Below are 20,772 nucleotides of genomic sequence, written 5' to 3' on the forward strand. Positions count from 1 at the left end.
ACACATTCTTTACTCTAACCCTCCAGCATCTCCCTGCTAGCTCTCTGAGGGTGGGGACTTTTTTTTTTTTTAAAGAAAACAAACACAAAAACCCAATGGGAATTGTCTACTAGCTTGTAAGGTTGAGGAACACCCTACTTCCCGCTACACATTTTGTGTCTGAGTTTGAGCTCTTGGGAAGACAGACAGGCCTCAGCCCGACAGTGGAGGTAGGCTCAGCGATCCAAATACTCTGGCAACCCCAAAGACCTCACGGAGGGGCCAGAAAGAGATGATCCTCTACGGGCAGGGGGTCAAGCGCGTTGTGAGTAACTGGTATTTGGTGAGCCAGGGGAGAGAGCACCAGAATAAGCTGTGAATGAACTTAATAGTCTAAGCCCCTTGAAGATACGTTGTCCGGTTTCCAGAGACTGACTGTATCAGGGAAATGAGGGAAAGACGCCCCATTCACCCTACTTTGCCCATTTGTGTCTTGCGGAAATCCTGGCTACCACGAGGGACTCTGGCTTCAGTCCTGCTTCTCTCGCCCGTGGCCCCTGTTGTCTGTAGATAAATTCTGAACTGTTTACGTTTTAGTTCCTTACCACGTGGCTAGAATTGGTTATGGATTTATACATTTCAATATGAGAAGAAAAAGTATTTTATAAGCAATGCTGAGAAGCGAGTATCGGAAAGTAAACTTTGTAGGTGGCCTGAGGCAGGACGGCGTTCACTCTGTGACAACCTCACATAGTGTCTCACTCTCGTCACCCAGCTCTTCAGTAGTGGAATCTGTGGCCTTCTCTGCTGTGGCTTTGCCAGGCTCCCTGGGAAAAGGAGAAGAATGCCAAGGCTTTGACTCTCGAAAGGAACAATTCAACTCTTCATAATTGCCTCATTTTAGAGAAAATCTTCCCCAATCACGTACCCTAGTTCCATGTGGAAAATCTCATCTTAATGAGAAGAATCCTTGTCGTGTAGCTTCTGTGCCATGTTTTTCTTGCGTGTGGCATTGAGAGGTCTGTACATGTCCCTAAGCCAAAGTGGCCGCCTTCTCCAGAAAAAGCCCTCCTAGAAAACAGAAAGGACAATGTTAGGTCCGTTTCCCCTGCCTTCTCCAGCCACGGTACTTTATCCTCCTCAGATTTACCTGACTGTCACTTTCCTTTGAGCATCTCTTACGCAGCAGAGATCCAAAGAAGCCCCTTGAAGGAAACACACACACAGACAATTAGTGATTCGTACCATTTTCCATGCCTCTCACAATGTATTTCTCCAGTCTTATTAGCAAGCAAAATCAACACAGACCTGGGATCTCAGAAATAATTCCATACATGCTGGGCTTTCAGAATTGTCCTGTGTCTGTCCATAATGGCCCCACAGTGTCCCTGGGAGACCTTTGCATGTAACTTGACATGAAGTATAGGCAGGATTTTCACCCTGCTCCCCTTCTGGCCCTTGGCCAAGTGCCCTTGTGCAGTCAACAAACTGGGTGACCACACGGCAGAAGCACCTAACTCTCTCCAGAAGCATTTTACATCCGTCCCCGCCAGGCTTAGCCTCCCAGGCATCATTTGCTGGCGGGTGGGGAGGTGTTTCCATTTTCCTAGCTGCTTTACCTTACGAGATGAATCGCACCGAGTGAATGCCTGAGTCCAACCAGCAGTTATCTAGCTCACTGACTGTCACACTGCAGGCAGATGAGGGAGTGGGTCGTGAAATCACCTTAAAACACACGGCTAGCGCTAAAACACAAAATACTCTTTTTGCATACAAACGGAATAGGGGGTACCTGGGTGGCTCAGTCAGGTGAGCAGCCCAAGTCTTGATTTTGCCTCAAGTGATGATCTCACAGATTGTGACATTGAGCCCTGTGTCTGGCTCTGTGCTGATAGTGTAGAACCTGCTTGGGATTCTCTCTCCCTCTCTCTCTCTCTCTCTCCCTCTCTCTGCTCCCCCCCCCCCAAATAAATAATAAACTCAAACAGAACAGAAAGAATCAGAGTGTATGGTAAGTTTGTTTTAGAAGGGACTTATGTCTATACGGTATGTGTGCACTGAGTTGTGACATAAAATGCAGTTCACAGCCCAAGAACAGTGTAGTCAGAGACATGCCCAACTGGAAAGGAACCATCTTCTTTCTGGTTCTAGTGGTACTAGTGATACAACCGTCCGGCAAGACATCTTCCTTTTCTCCTTCTCCATCTCATTATTATAAAAGGAAGAGATAAATGATTATCTAAGGTCTCTCCCAGTTCAAATTCTATTGGGTCTGGATAAAGGGAATGGAGAGCGGGGCCTCGAAAACCAGAAGGAGGAAGAAGGAAGTCTCCCCCCCACTCTATAGGACGGACTCATGTATTCCACCTTCCATCATGCTTGAAGACTAGCCCCTTCACCCCACGACTTTTGGCCCTCCCTATCCCTTCTCCAGAGCCTCTGAGAAGGTCTGTGGCCAGGCCCGATGCCCACCGCCAGCAGCAACGGGTCTGAACATTTCCACCCCCGTCCCCCCACGATCTTTCTTTAAAGGTCTAGTGAGCAGGTGCTCTGTGCCAGTCCCATTCTAACTCGGGTTTGGCTGGGCAGCTAACTTTGCTGGATCCAGGCAAAGCATTAGGCCAAATATGTATTCTTTCTGCCTTTGGTGATTTCCTGGCTGTAAAACAAGGGGATTGAAATAGATGAGTTTGAAAATCTAGTTCTAAAATTCTACTTTAACGATTGCCAGACTAATATTTACCTTGAGCTTCCTTCTTTACCTTCCTTGGCTGCTGCTCTATGAGAATGAATCTGTTTTGGAAGAGAACATGATCACAGTTACCCATCACAATAACCACTCCCTCCAAATCTTTATTCATTCCTTTGCATTTTAGGTCTTCTCTACCCAGTGAGAGGATAACTTTTCCTAGGACAGGAATTTGTTTAATAGTCCTTTGACTCTTCAATAACACCTAACTTGTGTGCAGCTGGTAATACGTTTTACTGACTGTCTCAGATAACATTCGACAGATAATTCCTAATAAAAATTCTTGGGAGGAGGAAAAGAAAAGTGTCTACCAGAAACCTAAACAGCAGCACTGTTTTAAAGTCAAGGACAAGAGTAGGATGTGTGTTATCACTGCTTCTATTCATTGGTGTTGAGGAGGTCCTAACTGATGCACTGGGAAAAAATGGAGTCGTGGAAAGGAAGAACTAAGACGTATTTGCATACGAAATTACAGACAAACTAAAAGGCCCAAGAGAATCAACTAAAATTTTATTGGAAGAAATATGAGAATTCAGTAAGATGGCTAGATATAAAATCAAGAGATCAACATGTAAACCTCAATGACTTTCCTATGTTCCATAAATAATTAATCAAAAAACGGAAGAATTATCCCATTTACAATGATCAATAAAAAGGCATAAAGTACCTAGGAATAAACTTAGCAAAGAATGGGTAAGACCTATGAGATGAAAACACTAAAGCTCTTCTGAAGGACATTAAGAAGAAACGAATACATGATGTGAGACACTATTTTCCCAGAATAGTGTAAAGATGTCAGTTCCCTTCAAATTAACCTACAAAGTCAAGGCAATCCCATTCAAATCCCAAGACAGTTTTTTAAACAAAAACTGGCCAGCTGACATTTGGTAGAGAAAATGTGCAAGCATAGCTACAAACTGTATGAAAAAGAAGATCACAGAGCAGACATTAAAATACATTCTTACGGAGCAACTGCAGTTAAGTATGTAGCGTGATACTGATACAGGAAAAGAAAACCAGATTGATAGAATAGAGTCCAGATAAAAATAGTATTTTAGATCCATGAAGAAAGAATGAACCATTCAATAAAAGATTTTAAAGTAACTGGATCTTTACGTAAGGGAAAAAAGTTAGATCCCCTACCTCGACCGTACCAAAACACCACACAGATTCCATACAGATTAAAAATAAATAAATCACAACAAATATTATAAGAGTACAGAAGAAAATATCAGAGACTGTTTTTATACCATGAGGCGAAAAGGCCTTGTTAACAAGACCCATGTCCCATAAGCCATGAGGCAGATATGGTGACGGACTGTCCACACCCTCCTGTTCATCGTAGTCCTTGCCCCCTTGATCCCCTGGATTGTTTGTCCTCTTCCTGTTGATTTATAAAACTCTCTTCATATGAGATATATTCATCCTTTCAAGGGCTTTCACTGAATTTCAATGTTTCAAATATTTGTCAGTGTTTTTATCGTGAAGGAGACGGAACCGTGGGATAGGAGACAGGCTGACTGCAGGCACAGCTGGGTTCTGCTTTGGGTTTTGCCACAGGGGCCTTAAGCTGATCCCCTTCTATGTATGAAAGAAGGATGGTGATATCATCCTCACAGGACTGTGGGGATTAAATCAGATGTCTGGTTTATTCCAAGCATAAATCAGACAAGACGATCAAATCTATCAAATGTTTCTGCATGTGGTATCAGGTCACAAAGCTTTTTCTCACCACAAGATCATAAAAGTATTGATTCTATTTTCTTCTAATACTTGGGCGGGTTCTTGTTTCTCTTTTTTTACATTGACTGAAATATGTTTTTTTAAGGTGAGAAATAGGGATCTGTTGTTATTTTCCTCCCAAATAATTAAGCAGTTGTTCTACTACCATTTATTTATTTTCGTCCACTGATTTGAATACTAAAAGGTAACATTTCAATGTTTATTTATTTTTGAGAGTGACAGAGAGAGAGAGTAAGAGTGAGAGAGGGGCAAAGAGAGAGAGAGACACACACAGAATCCAGAGCAGGCTCCAGGTTCTGAGCTGTCAGCACAGAGCCCAACACAGGGCTCGAACTCCTGAACCATGAAATTATGACCTGAGCCAAAGTAGGACGCTTAACCAACTGAGCCACCCAGGCGCCTCTAAAAGGTAACATTTCAAAAGTCCTAGTCACCCACGGATCTGTCTATTGCTGGACTCTGTAGGCTACTTCACATAAATATTAGGTTGCATTATTCCTCCTTGTGAAATTGACACAATGCCTCATTCATCTCTTCCTTTGAACATCATTATTGTCCACTACAGGAAAAAAACTGCATGGTCTCTGACCTCAAAAAGTGTATCATCTAAGTAGGGAGAGGAAATAATGAAACCACATAAAAAAATATACACACAAGGTTAAACCACATAGGAATTTAAAACAGCAATAGGAGTTTATAGAACTTCCCCAAAAGCAAAAGGCTGCAGGCCACCTCAAGATGCAGAGTACTGACTGGACAATGGCCAATGATTTCTCTTCCCAGAGGTCATGGTAAGCTGACCCCACGCTAGTTCCTAGGCTCTTAGGCTGAGAAATCAGACCCTGATCTCATCAAGAGAGAACGCACTTCTTTCTACATGGAGGCAATATCACCTCACCAATGTCACAGGATTGATCAAAATCAGAATGTCAGGTCAAGACTTGACAATAAGGAAAACATCCGTTCCATAGATAGGGCATCTGTGTCTACATGATTGGGCATTACCTCCTGTGGAGACAGGCCTCTGTGGCACGCTGAAGTATAATCAGAAGGCTATTTGGTGAGAAGAGAAGTGGAAGAAAAGTAATTAGCTGAATCCAGTGTTTAATGGAAAGGACTGAGGTAGCTAGATCCATCCATCTGCCCCGCGGGCACAGCCCAGCTGGTGGGCCTGACTCTCATCTGCTGCCTGAGGTGCCATCTCTACTCTTAGGCAAGGCTAGGTGGGCACTGCCCATGTTGGTCTCTTCCTCACCATTTCTATGCCTTTACTACTGACCAACCCTCCAGAAGACAGACATGTTTCTCCTTAGCAGTTAATACATCCAGTCAGGCTTTACTCGAGTCTGAGAGACCAGGAAGCCTTACATATCTCTGCTCTGATCCATGACCTTGATATTTCTCTCTTGAGGAGCTGCCTTTTAACAAACTGTTTAGCATATTTTTGTTATCAGGGGAGGGGAATGCGTCACTGTAGACCCTAAGAAATGGTGACAATCTCACAGAAGGACTAGGTCCAGGAGTATTACAGTATTCGGGGAAGGCTTTGTGAAGAAAGATGAACTCGAGTTGGCTTTTGAAGGCTCATGGGACTTCCACCAGCAGAGTGAAATAAAGGAATTTCAAGTGGGCAAAGTCACCAACAAAAGTAGGAATGGGCATGGTCTGACTAGGGGATGGTGGGGGGCTGCTTTGGCTGAAATGGAGGGTTGCCATGACAGATGGCAATATATATATATGTATATATATATATATATATACATATATATATATACATATACATATATATATATAATAAGCATATGTATATTTGAATAAATATATTGAATATATATTCAATTCATACATAATTGAATAAAAGGTAAACAGGCAAGCTCCAGGAATAGGCAACTGTAATTATGACAAGCTTTGAGTAGCCTGATGCAGGATTTTAGCTGCAGGGTTTTAACTGAACCTGTCTACACAATGCCTTGCGAAGTGGAGGAGAGAGCTGTAGGTACATCTAATTAATCAACAAGATGACACTTTTATCTCTAAGCCATGCCCTTTCTTCCGAGATGACTGATAGCTCCATGAAGGTGAAGACTATTTCTCTCTCATCATTTTAGCCAACGAGGAAAGAAATCAGTGGTAGGAGGAGGATGACTGGTGAGTGCATCGAATCGACATAATTTTTTTGAGTTGAAGAAATTTTACTATCGTGTCAACTGTGGCCTTCTTAGACCTAATGTCTCAGAACAAGCTAATGGCTTGTTATCTTGGTTACAATCCACAGATGTCTCCCGGCAGTGGGGTTCCTTTTAAAATCCCTGGAATATACTTTGCAATGAAAGGACAAAGCCTATCTCCTTCCTCCAGACTGAAGAGGGATATCAGGTCGTGATAGGTGGGAAAGTGGCTTTGATTTTCAGTTTGTGGGTTCTGAATCTATTATAAAGAAGGAATATAGTCTGGGAATCTGAATTAATTGTTGTCCTTACCTCAATGAGACAGAAAACTATGATCAAAATCATCACTACTACAGTCACAGATATTGCCAAGATGAGTTTGTTGTTATAGCCATAGCCTGGAACTTTTGTGAGCTAAAAAAAAGGGAAAGAACAATGTTTTTAGAAAACAGAGATAGGATGAAAGTTAACTATTCTTTAACGACTCTAAAACCCCATTCTTTCCGATGAATCGCTTATAGGTTCTTAAGGAATATACCAAATCTAATGTGATATGTAATCTTAATCATTAGCATTTTCTTCAAGAATTTATGTATCTTGTATGTTAGGTCCTCTTTTTGTCTACTCTGGGAACAGCGGCACTGTTTCCTGAATGAGCAAAGTGGCAGATCATTGCCTTAGGCAAAATTATGTGGCCAAGACAAGACCCGGACTAGGAGCCCCTGGTCCTTGTGCTTGGGTCCATGTCCTAAACCACCTAAATGTCGAGACCCCACATTTTGGGATTTATCCTCACCTCCCTTGACTCCTGCCCTCTCTGTTCACTCTGGACTTCTGTGCTCTCACTGATATAGTTCTCATTTTCCCATTGGTCCGTATCCCACTCTGCCTTGGACACCTTTACTTCTTGCTGCTCGCTGAGAAGCTTCATCAGGAGGCCTGTTCTGGAGATGAGCTTGGCACAGGCCAGCTGCATGTGGGTCTCGGAGCAGTCCATTTTCAAAGTCCGGATAACATGAGAAATGAGGCTTCTCACGTCATTGTTGGGGATGAGGGACTGTAGCTGCTGGTTTAACGGAATTTCAAACAGATCACCTTTGACACAGTGAAGCCTGTGGCTTTTGGGGGCAAGCCAGTGCCCGCATTGTGGTATTCCCATTGTGTATCATTGGTTTGTTTAACGGTCGGCATAGAGTTGTCTGCAGTAACAGTAGAATTAGCAGTGGAAAGATTCTTACGGTTTGTGAATTCAGGGAGGGTTTGTGCTGGCACAGTAGTGTTTCCTGTAGAAATATTTTCGTCAGAAACATTTTGGGCAGTAGCGTTCTCTGCAGTAGTGTTTTCTCTGTAAGTTCCTGAAGGAGCAAATAATTCTGGAAAAGGATTTTTCTGAGGACTCAGTTCTCCCGGAGATGAAAAATCCTCTCGTGAAGGGGAATTTATGAGGCTCCTGACTGCAGAGGATGGAGGCCTCTTTGCAAGCAGCTGTCTATTACTGAGTGAACTTTCCTTTCTGGACTTTCGATTCAGTTTGGCCTAGGGTGTTCTGTGGACCACATGGGAGCGACTTTTATGAAAGCGGTGTGTTTTTCTGGGGTGTGAGGCTGGCCCGAAAGCCTTCATATTTCTAACTCTAGCATTTGCATCTTCTAAAACAAAAACGCTGTACATGAAGTCTTTTGATTTTTTTTTTTCACGTCAGGTGGGGATTTTAGAGCGGGGGTGGCAGAAGGCCTGCCCAAAGAGTATTGCTTCAGGAAAGAAGAGACCGCTGCCTTGTGCTCCTCTACGAACGAAGGCTCTGTATTGAAGGAGCTTCCCATTAATTTGCTGGGCCTGTGCGCCACGTGAAGCTCCCCTGGGGATGGTCTCCTGAGCCTTCTTTCCTTGGCCATGTTCTCCACAGACGGCTGGGCGTTCTGTTTCCTCTGGATGTTCTGACGTCTCAGTTCTTTTAAGTGCCTTTTCCGTATGCCCTTTGGGCCCTTGATGACCTTGTTCACTCTCAGGAACTTTTTCCCCACACTCTCAACCTCGTCTAGGCTCTTCTCCTGCGGTTGGGCAGTTTCCAATTTCTTTGGAAAGATTTGACATTTAAACTTGGGACCTAATCACTTAGATTCCACCTACACCTGCCTAAATAACCCAGAAAGCCGCCAGAGGATTAGCAGAACGGAGTCTCCGGAGCCAAGCGCAGATGAGAGGCCCACAGAAGAGGGGCCCCTCCTGAAGTGGATCACCTAAGGAGAAGCGAGCTAAGCCTGCCCCTCCTGCCCACCCCAGCTAATACGCCTACCCACCCCAGCTAATACGCCAGATCCCCAGCATCACAAGCCTGGCAGTGTGCAAGTAGCCCAGATGGGCCACGCCACCCTACAGTGAATCCCGCCCCTAGGAGAGGAGAAGAGAAGGCACACACCAGTCTGACTGTGGCCCCAGCGGTGGGCTGGGGGCAGACATCAGGTCGGACTGCGGCCCCGCCCACCAACTCCAGTTATACACCACAGCACAGGGGAAGCGCCCTGCAGGTCCTCACCACTCCAGGGACTACCCAAAATGACCAAGCGGAAGAATTCCCCTCAGAAGCATCTCCAGGAAATAACAACAGCTAATGAACTGATCAAAAAGGATTTAAATAATATAACAGAAAGTGAATTTAGAATAATAGTCATAAAATTAATCGCTGGGCTTGCAAACAGTATGGAGGACAGCAGAGAATCTCTTGCTACAGAGATCAAGGGACTAAGGAACAGTCACGAGGAGCTGAAAAGCGCTTTAAACGAAATGCAAAACAAAATGGAAACGACGACAGCTCGGATTGAAGAGGCAGAGGAGAGAATAGGTGAACTAGAGGATAAAGTTATGGAAAAAGAGGAAGCTGAGAGAAAGAGAGATAAAAAAATCCAGGAGTATGAGGGGAAAATTAGAGAACTGAGCGATACACTAAAAAGAAATAATATACGCATAATTGGTATCCCAGAGGAGGAAGAGAGAGGGAAAGGTGCTGAAGGGGTACTTGAAGAAATTATAACTGAGAACTTCCCTGAACTGGGGAAGGAAAAAGGCATTGAAATCCAAGAGGCACAGAGAACTCCCTTCAGACGTAACTTGAATCGATCTTCTGCACGACATATCATAGTGAAACTGGCAAAATACAAGGATAAAGAGAAAATTCTGAAAGCAGCAAGGGATAAACGTGCCCTCACATATAAAGGGAGACCTATAAGACTCGTGACTGATCTCTCTTTTGAAACTTGGCAGGCCAGAAAGAATTGGCACGAGATCTTCAGTGTGCTAAACAGAAAAAGTATGCAGCCGAGAATCCTTTATCCAGCAAGTCTGTCATTTAGAATAGAAGGAGAGATAAAGGTCTTCCCAAACAAACAAAAACTGAAGGAATTTGTCACCACTAAACCAGCCCTACAAGAGATCCTAAGGGGGACCCTGTGAGACAAAGTACCAGAGACATCGCTACAAGCATAAAACATACAGACATCACAATGACTCTAAACCCGTATCTTTCTATAATAACACTGAATGTAAATGGATTAAATGCGCCAACCAAAAGACATAGGGTATCAGAATGGATAAAAAAACAAGACCCATCTATTTGCTGTCTACAAGAGACTCATTTTAGACCTGAGGACACCTTTAGATTGAGAGTGAGGGGATGGAGAACTATTTATCATGCTACTGGAAGCCAAAAGAAAGCTGGAGTAGCCATACTTGTATCAGACAAACTAGACTTTAAATTAAAGGCTGTAACAAGAGATGAAGAAGGGCATTATATAATAATTACAGGGTCTATCCATCAGGAAGAGCTAACAATTATAAATGTCTATGCGCCGAATACCGGAGCCCCCAAATATATAAAACAATTACTCATAAACATAAGCAACCTTATTGATAAGAATGTGGTAATTGCAGGGAACTTTAACACTCCACTTACAGAAATGGATAGATCATCTAGACACATGGTCAATAAAGAAACAAGGGCCCTGAATGAGACATTGGATCAGATGGACTTGACAGATATATTTAGAACTCTGCATCCCAAAGCAACAGAATATACTTTCTTCTCGAGTGCACATGCAACATTCTCCAAGATAGATCATATACTGGGTCACAAAACAGCCCTTCATAAGTTTACAAGAATTGAAATTATACCATGCATACTTTCAGACCACAATGCTATGAAGCTTGAAATCAACCACAGGAAAAAGTCTGGAAAACCTCCAAAAGCATGGAGGTTAAAGAACACCCTACTAAAGAATGTGTGGGTCAGCCAGGCAATTAGAGAAGAAAGTAAAAAATATATGGAAACAAGCGAAAATGAAAATACAACAATCCAAACGCTTTGGGACGCAGCGAAGGCAGTCCTGAGAGGAAAATACATTGCAATCCAGGCCGATCTCAAGAAACAAGAAAAATCCCAAATACATAATCTAACAGCACACCTAAAGGAAATAGAAGCAGAACAGCGAAGGCAGCCTAAACCCAGCAGAAGAAGAGAAATAATAAAGATCAGAGCAGAAATAAACAATAGAGAGTCTAAAAAAACTGTAGAGCAGATCAACGAAACCAAGAGTTGGTTTTTTGAAAAAATAAACAAAATTGACAAACCTCTAGCCAGGCTTCTCAAAAAGAAAAGGGAGATGACCCAAATAGATAAAATCATGAATGAAAATGGAATTATTACAACCAATCCCTCAGAGATACAAACAATTATCAGGGAATACTATGAAAAATTATATGCCAACAAATTGGGCAACCTGGAAGAAATGGACAAATTCCTAAACACCCACACTCTTCCAAAACTCAATCAGGAGGAAATAGAAAGCTTGAACAGACCCATAACCAGCAAAGAAATTGAATCGGTTATCAAAAATCTCCCAACAAATAAGAGTCCAGGACCAGATGGCTTCCCAGGGGAGTTCTACCAGACGTTTAAAGCAGAGATAATACCTATCCTTCTCAAGCTATTCCAAAAAATAGAAGGGGAAGGAAAACTTCCAGACTCATTCTATGAAGCCAGTATTACTTTGATTCCTAAACCAGACAGAGACCCAGTAAAAAAAGAGAACTACAGGCCAATATCCCTGATGAATATGGATGCAAAAATTCTCAATAAGATACTGGCAAATCGAATTCAACGGCATATAAAAAGAATTATTCACCATGACCAAGTGGGATTCATTCCTGGGGTGCAGGGCTGGTTCAACACTCGCAAATCAATCAACGTGATACATCACATTAACAAAAAAAAAAAAAGAGAAGAACCATATGATCCTGTCAATCGATGCAGAAAAGGCCTTTGACAAAATCCAGCACCCTTTTTTAATAAAAACCCTTGAGACAGTCGGGATGGAAGGAACATACTTAAAGATCATAAAAGCCATTTATGAAAAGCCCACAGCTAACATCATCCTCAACGGGGAAAAACTAGAGCTTTTTCCCTGAGATCAGGAACACGACAGGGATGCCCACTCTCACCGCTGTTGTTTAACATAGTGCTGGAAGTTCTAGCATCAGCAATCAGACAACAAAAGGAAATCAAAGGCATCAAAATTGGCAAAGATGAAGTCAAGCTTTCGCTTTTTGCAGATGACATGATATTATACATGGAAAATCCGATAGACTCCACCAAAGTCTGCTAGAACTGATACATGAATTCAGCAAAGTTGCAGGATACAAAATCAATGTACAGAAATCAGTTGCATTCTTATACACTAACAATGAAGCAACAGAGAGACAAATAAAGAAACTGATCCCATTCACAATTGCAGCAAGAAGCATAAAATACCTAGGAATAAATCTAACCAAAGATGTAAAAGATCTGCATGCTGAAAACTATAGGAAACTTATGAAGGTAATTGAAGATTTAAAGAAATGGAAAGACATTCCCTGCTCATGGATTGGAAGAATAAATATTGTCAAAATGTCCATACTACCCAAAGCTATCTACACATTCAATGCAATCCCAATCAAAATTGCACCAGCATTCTTCTCGAAACTAGAACAAGCAATCCTAAAATTCATATGGAACCACAAAAGGCCCCGAATAGCCAAAGTAATTTTGAAGAAGAAGACCAAAGCAGGAGGCACCACAATCCCAGACTTTAGCCTCTACTACAAAGCTGTCATCATCAAGACAGCATGGTATTGGCACAAAAACAGACACATAGACCAATGGAATAGAATAGAAACCCCAGAACTAGACCCACAAACGTATGGCCAACTCATCTTTGACAAAGCAGGAAAGAACATCCAATGGAAAAAAGACAGTCTCTTTAACAAATGGTGCTGGGAGAACTGGACAGCAACATGCAGAAGAATGAAACTAGACCACTTTCTCACACCATTCACAAAAATAAACTTAAAATGGATAAAGGACCTGAATGGGAGACAGGAAACCATCAAAACCTTAGAGGAGAAAGCAGGAAAAGACCTCTCTGACCTCAGCCGTAGCAATCTCTTACTCGACACATCCCCAAAGGCAAGGGAATTAAAAGCAAAAGTGAATTACTGGGACCTTATGAAGATAAAACGCTTCTGCACAGCAAAGGAAACAACCAACAAAACTAAAAGGCAACCAACGGAATGGGAAAAGATATTTGCAAATGACATATCGGACAAAGGGCTAGTATCCAAAATCTATAAAGAGCTCACCAAACTCCACACCCGAAAAGCAAATAACCCAGTGAAGAAATGGGCAGAAAACATGAATAGACACTTCTCTAAAGAAGACATCCGGATGGCCAACAGGCACATGAAAAGATGTTCAACGTCGCTCCTTATCAGGGAAATACAAATCAAAACCACACTCAGATATCACCTCACGCCAGTCAGAGTGGCCAAAATGAACAAATCGGGAGACTGTAGATGCTGGAGAGGATGTGGAGAAACGGGAACCCTCTTGCACTGTTGGTGGGAATGCAAATTGGTGCAGCCGCTCTGGAAAGCAGTGTGGAGGTTCCTCAGAAAATTAAAAATAGACCTACCCTATGACCCAGCAATAGCACTGCTAGGAATTTATCCAAGGGACACAGGAGTACTGATGCATAGGGGCACTTGTACCCCAATGTTTATAGCAGCACTCTCAACAATAGCCAAATGATGGAAAGAGCCTAAATGTCCATCAACTGATGAATGGATAAAGAAATTGTGGTTTATATACACAATGGAATACTACGTGGCAATGAGAAAAAATGAAATATGGCCTTTTGTAGCAACGTGGATGGAACTGGAGAGTGTGATGCTAAGTGAAATAAGCCATACAGAGAAAGACAGATACCATATGATTTCACTCTTATGTGGATCCTGAGAAACTTAACAGAAACCCATGGGGGAGGGGAAGGAAAAAAAAAAAAAAAGAGGTTAGAGTGGGAGAGAGCCAAAGCATAAGAGACTGTTAAAAACTGAGAACAAACTGAGGGTTGATGGGGGGTGGGAGGGAGGGGAGGGTGGGTGATGGGTATTGAGGAGGGCACCTTTTGGGATGAGCACTGGGTGTTGTATGGAAACCAATTTGACAATAAATTTCATATATTAAAAAAATAAATAAATAAAAAATAAAATATAAAACAAGGTAAAAAATAAACAAAAAATAAACAAAAAACCAAATGAATGAATAAACAACAACAAAAAAGAGAAAACACTTGTAAATATGGAGAACAAACTAGGGATATGGACAAAATGAGTGAAAAGGGTTAAGAGGTACAAACTTGCAGTTATAAAATAAATAAGTCACCAGATGAAAAGTACAGCATAGGGAATATCGTCAATAATACTGTAATATACTTATTGTGGTGAGCATTTCATAATGTATATAAAAGATCACTGTGTTGTACACCTGAAACTAATTTAATATTACATGATCTATATATACTTCAATAAAAGAGATAATTGAGGGGCACCCAGGTGGCTCAGTCAGTTAAGCATCTGACTTCAGCTCAGGTCATGATCTCATAGTCTGTGATTTCAGGCCCCACATCAGGCTCTGTGTCTACAGCTCAGAGCCTGGAGCCTGCTTCAGATTCTGTGTCTCCCTCTCTCTCTGCCCCTCCCCCACTTGCACTCTGTCTCTCTCAAAAATAAAAAATAAAAAAAGATAATTGACTATTTAAACAAAAAAAATAATATGGTGTGCTAAAAGTAAAACGTATGAAAACAATAGCACAAAGGTCAGGAGGGGAACAATGGAAGTACACTATTTATTGTAAGGTTCTTATACTATTCATGAAATCATATCATATCATTTGAAGATAGACTGTGATAAGTTAAACATGAACACTACAAACCATTAAACAGCTACTAAAATAACAAAACCTGAGTTGTAACTATTTATCCCCCCACCAAAAAATAATAAAACGTACTAAATCAACCGAAGAGCAGGAAGAAAAAGAAAAAGAAAAGAAACAAAGAACAGATGGGATACATAGAAAGAGTAGACAGTAGCTTTAAATGTAATCCTATAAATAATTACATTAACTATAAATGGTGCAATCACCTAATTAAAAGATAGAGTTGTCATACTGGATAAAAAAGCAAAAGCCAACTATATGCTGTCTATAAGATTCATCTTCAATACAAAGATATAAGTAGGTTAAAAATATGGAAGAAATTATGCTTTGCTAACACTAATCAAACGAAACCTTGAGTGGCTATATTTACTATAGGACAAAGTCAATTTCAAAGCGAAGATATTACCAGGGATAAATGAGGTTATTCCATTGTGATAGAAATGTCAACTAATAGAAAAGACATAACTTAAAAATTTATGTATCTGATAATAGAACTTCCAAATATATTAAGGAGAATAGGAAAGAGAGACACAAAAGTACACAATTATAGTTGGAGATTTCAATATCCCTCTCTCAATAATTGACAGAAAAAATATATAGAAAATGAGTAATGATACATCAGACTTGAAAAATACTACCAACCTACTTGACCTAGTTGACATTTATAGAATACTCCACACCAAATCAGCAGACTACATATTTTTTTTCAAGTGGGCACATAATATTTATCAAAATAGACCATATTCTCATCTATTACCAGAATTCATTGGCTATAAAACAAGCCTCAATAAATTTAAAAGGATTTCAGTCATCCAACATATTGTTCTGTGACCACAATGGAATTAAATAACAAATTAACAGATCTGTAAAATCTCCAAATATTTAGAAACTAACCAACACACTCCTAAGGAACCCTATTGGTCAAATAAGTCAAAATGGATATTAAAAACGATTTTGTACCGACTGAAACTGAAAACACATGTCAACATGTGGGATGTTGCTCATATAGTATTCATCTTCCCCAGTGTCCACTTTTTTTTTTTAAGTTTTTTTTTTTTTTTTTAACGTTTATTTATTATTTTTGGGACAGAGAGAGACAGAGCATGAACGGGGGAGGGGCAGAGAGAGAGGGAGACACAGAATCGGAAACAGGCTCCAGGCTCCGAGCCATCAGCGCAGAGCCCGACGCGGGGCTCAAACTCACGGACCGCGAGATCGTGACCTGGCTGAAGTCGGACGCTTAACCGACTGCGCCACCCAGGCGCCCCCCCCCCCCCCCCCCATTGTCCACTTTGAAGAAACTAGAAAAAGAAAAGGAAATTCATCACTGAGTAAGGAGAGAAAATGGAATGATGAAGATCAAAGCAGAAATTTTTAAAAAGGAAAACAAAAATAGAGAAGTCAGTGTAATGAAAAGGCACTTTTTAGAGAAGATAAGTAAAACTGATAAACTTCTGGCCAGATTTATCAAGAAAAGACAAGAGAAGACACAAATTATCAATATCAAAAATGAGAGGAATGACATCACTACAATTCTACAGATACTAAAAGGATAATAAGGGAACATTATAAAATACTTTATGTCAATAACTTCAAGATGAAATAGATTCCCTGAAAGACATGAACTACTCCAAAAAATAAGTATGTAATTTAAGTAGCACTATTACAAAAATAAAATCTGTAGTTTAACACTTTCTCACAAAGAAAGCTTCAAGCCCACATGGCTTCACTGGTGAATTCTAGCAAACATTTAAGGAAAACATAATGCCAATTCTGCACAAACTGTACTAGAGAATTGAAGAGAGGGGACTACTTCCCAACTCAATTTTAAGGCCAACATTCACCTTATGAAAAATAGATCAAGACATTAGAAGAAAGGATAGATAGAAGATCTCATATACTGCAGGCTGGAATGCAAAATGGTACATCCACTTTAGAAAACAGGTAAGCAGTTTCTTAAACAGTTAAATATACACTTAGCATATGATGTAGCAATCCTGCCATTAGGTATTTTACCCCCTCCCCCCCTCCCCCAATGAAAACATATGCTCATACGAAGACCTGCATGTAAGTGTTTTAAGCAACTTTATTCATAAAGGCCAAAAAGCTAGAAACAACTCAAATGCCCATTAACTGATGAACGCATAAACAAACTGGTATATCCTCACAACTGCAATACTACTCGGCAATAAAAAGGAAATGAACTACTGACATGTGCAAACACATGGATGAGTCTCTGGGGTGCCTGGGTGGCTCAGTCAGATAAGTGACCGACTTTGGCTCAGGCCATGATCTCATGTTCCGCAGGTTCATGCCCTGTATTGGGCTCTGCGCTGACAGAGCCTGGAGCCTGCTTCGGGTTCTGTGTGTGTCTGTCTCTCTCTCTCTCTCTCTCTCTCTCTCTCTCTCTCTCTCTCCCCCTCTCCTGCTTATGCTCTCTGTTTCTCAAAAATAAATAAACGTTAAAAAAGTTAAAAAAACACATGGATGAATCTCAAAAGGATTATGCTGAAAGGAACCAATCACAGAAGACTGCATACTGTATGATTTCATTTATTTATTTTTTTTAATGTTCATTTATTTTTGAGAGAGAGAGAGAGAGATGGAGGGCAAATGGGGAAGGGGTAGAGAGACAGGGAGACACAGAATCCGAAGCAGGCTCCAGGCTCTGAGCTGTCAGGACAGAGTCCGATGCAGGGCTTGAACTCACGAACCGCGAGATCATGACCTGAGCTGAAGTCGGACGCTTAACTGCCCGAGCCACCCAGGTGCCCCTTGTATGATTTCATTTATAAGACACTGTGGAGAAGGCAAAACTATAGGGACAAAAATTAGGTTGGTGGTTGCCAGGGCTGGTGGTGACAAAAGGGGATTGGCTGCAAAGGCACATAGGGGCCTTTTGGGGTGACAGAATGGTCTACGTCTCAAATGTGGTGGTGCTTACATAAGTACACGTTTGTCAAAACTCATCAAACTGTACGCTTAAAAAGAGTAAATTTTATACCTCAATAAATCTGACTTAGGAAGACAATAAAACAAATCTAAATCAACAACTAAGTGAAAATACACATAAGAAAAATCAACTTACAGTGTTTCCAAATTCAAGGGTCATCATGAGGATGCTCTCAACTGTTGTAAGTGACACCTGTGTTGATCCCATGTCTCTGAAGGAGAAAGCCCAAACATGCGTGATTTGAACCCAAGGATAAAAATTCTGTACCTAAAAAGATACTTAACAACATGTGGTTACTTCAATTCTGGCTTCTTTGTCAAGTCAGCTCAAGAGTTTTCTTGCTATGGACAATAATTTCAGAAAACTCCCAATGAAGACATTTTATGTGCATCATCAAATTAATCACCTTGGTGCTCAACAGTACAATCCTTTTTACTCTTATCCTCATTTTCATTCTCAATTGCATCCACCTCTCTTGATTAGTCTTTTTTTCTTTTAATATACACCTTACTCCACTTTCCACTTTGAGATAAATGGTATTTCTACCTACATCTGCAAGTCCCATGTCTCTTATGTGTTCTTCACTACTACGCCTTCCTCTGCAGGCTATCTTGCCCATATACGTTTTTTCTTTGCTAATAATGCTTATTTCAATAACCCAGTTAAAACTTAAATTAGGACTTTTTAACCAAAACGCAAAATACTTAATCTTTTGATGACAACAAAAAAGATCAGAAATCATCTCATGAGCCATGAGATTGTTGCAATACTTACAAATATTTTAATGCTGGCAACTTAAAAAGATAGGAATCTTCAACAGCTGACAGAGGGTTACGGCTGATAATTCTGAAAAATGCAATGGAATTAAAATGATCTGCATTTCCAGTAATGACTACCATGAAAGTTTATGTTCATTTTGGGGGTATGGAACTGGAAGGTTAAAACTAATCATTTTCTGCCTTTGCCTATAAATCACCCTTAGAATCTGTAAAGCACTCTTCCTTTGGGAACTACCCAGCTCTCTGGACGATAAAGTGGAGAACAGAAAGAGAAAAAAAATTTTTTTTTTTTTTTTTTTTTTTTTTACGTGGACAGCAAAGCAAAGATATGCCAAAGAACTTTTTGGGCTGAAAACCCTAGAAGTGACTATGCTGGTAGGAAGCCCAGGCTCTGTAGGAAATACTGTTTCTAGTGTCCTCTATAATTCTAGGTGCTTTTCCTTTATCTCTAGAAATGTAAAAAATTCCACAGTTTAAAACACCCGGTTAAAGACAAAAATAGGACCAATTCCTCAGTTTGGGGGCTAAAGACAAAGGGATTAATCTAAGAGGAAATGGTGAAAGCTATACCCCCACCATTTGTATTCATTCTCCTATGACAGCCTTTGTTAGGTGGCATATGATCCCGTTTCCTTATCCATCTGCTGGACTGCCAGCTCCCTGAGGGCAGGGACCATACTCTATTGTCATTTTTGTCCCTGTGCCTGACAGAGTGCTTGTTATTTACTAGTTACTTAGTGAAGGCTTGTTGAATAAATAACATTTTGTCACTGCTTGACACAAGTTTTTATTCCAAAATGCTGAGTAGATTTTCTTCTCAGTTCTTTACAGCAAAAATAAAGTGAAGGAAACAGGAAGAAAGAAAAGAAAATCTGCCTTTAGGTTGACTCTGCTCAAGAATCATCACTGTACTTTTGCAAAATTATAAGGATAATCATCACAACCGATACTATTGAGCTATGGGGCATCTGTGATCAGCATTTCACATTTAAACCTCACAATAACCTTATGTGATAGACACATCATTACCCCATTTTACAAGTGAGGAAACTGAAGTACAGAGAGGTTGTATAATTTGTCCCAGTTTGTCAAGCCAGTCAAGAAGCAGAGATGGAATCTGAACTCAGTTCTGACTCCAAAGCCTGTATTTAAATTGTATGAAAAAAAGGGGGTTTAAAATAGCCGTTACCTTAAACTTAACTTTGAGAGCATTAAATATAGAAACACTTTGCTGAACTTCATCTCTCCATCTGGGAGAGCTTCTCTAAGAATTACATTTTCTACTTTTATTCCTTTCCTCTAATCATCTCCCATGATTAAGTATTTAATTAGCCTGTGATCATTGAGACTTTAGAGATTTCATTTCTTATTTTTTTATTCTATTTTTTGAGAGAGAGAGTACAAGAGTATGAGTGCAGGAGAGGCAGAGGAAGAGAGAGAGAGAGAATCCCAAGCAGGCTCCATGCCCAGTGCAGAGCCTGACATGGGGCTTGATCCCATGACCGCAAGATCATGACCTGAGCCGAAATCAAGAGTCAGGCAGTTAACTGAGCCACCCAGGTGCCCTGAGACTTTAGAGATTTTAAAGCCCTGTTACAGGTGAATCAGTGAAAATGAGAAAGGAAGGACGTCTGAAAATTCATCCTTCCGTAAAAGCAACAACAACAACAACAACAACAACTAGCAAAAATGGTCAAAATCAACTTTCTCAGAACTTTGGAAATTTTAACCAATGGGCTTGCAGCAACCCGGAGAGCATGTATTAAAGAAAAAATTACTAATTTCTATAAGAACAGTGAGCTCTGTTGTTTTAACTTGTCCTCAACCTCTGCTCTCCATCCTGATGATAGCCTTAAAAATTGCCCGCATCCCAGGGGAACAAAATGGAGCTGAAGTTCCTTAAAGCCTCATTCCCAAAGAACAAACTGTCATTGTTTTACCTGTCTAGTGGGGTCCCTAAAAAACTTCACTTGAAAGCCTTGCCCTTGACCTCACTGAGAACTGCACAGTGCTAAAATAGCCTCTTCCCAAGGGGCATTTTTTTGAAAACAATTATAGATAAATGTTTTAATCTGGCAGCTATGTGAGGCAATTGATC

General features: G+C 40.8%; 1 protein-coding gene across 1 annotated transcript; it reads right to left on the bottom strand.

The window, feature by feature from the left end:
• Nucleotides 1-622: 622 nt before the first annotated feature.
• LOC147574416 (leucine-rich repeat-containing protein 37A2-like) lies at nt 623-20,513 on the bottom strand. The gene is given in 9 exon segments (XM_086685468.1): nt 623-806; nt 908-1,050; nt 1,130-1,184; nt 2,723-2,772; nt 6,952-7,053; nt 7,436-7,740; nt 7,743-8,331; nt 8,334-8,746; nt 20,501-20,513. Coding segments are annotated over 8 exon segments (1,644 nt in total). The 3' UTR covers nt 623-806; nt 908-933.
• Between the last annotated feature and the right edge of the window lie 259 nt (nt 20,514-20,772).

This window comes from Puma concolor, chromosome E1 (genome assembly GCF_028749965.1).
Source record: "Puma concolor isolate L17-30 chromosome E1, mPumCon1.1.hap2, whole genome shotgun sequence".
Lineage (NCBI taxonomy): Eukaryota > Metazoa > Chordata > Mammalia > Carnivora > Felidae > Puma > Puma concolor.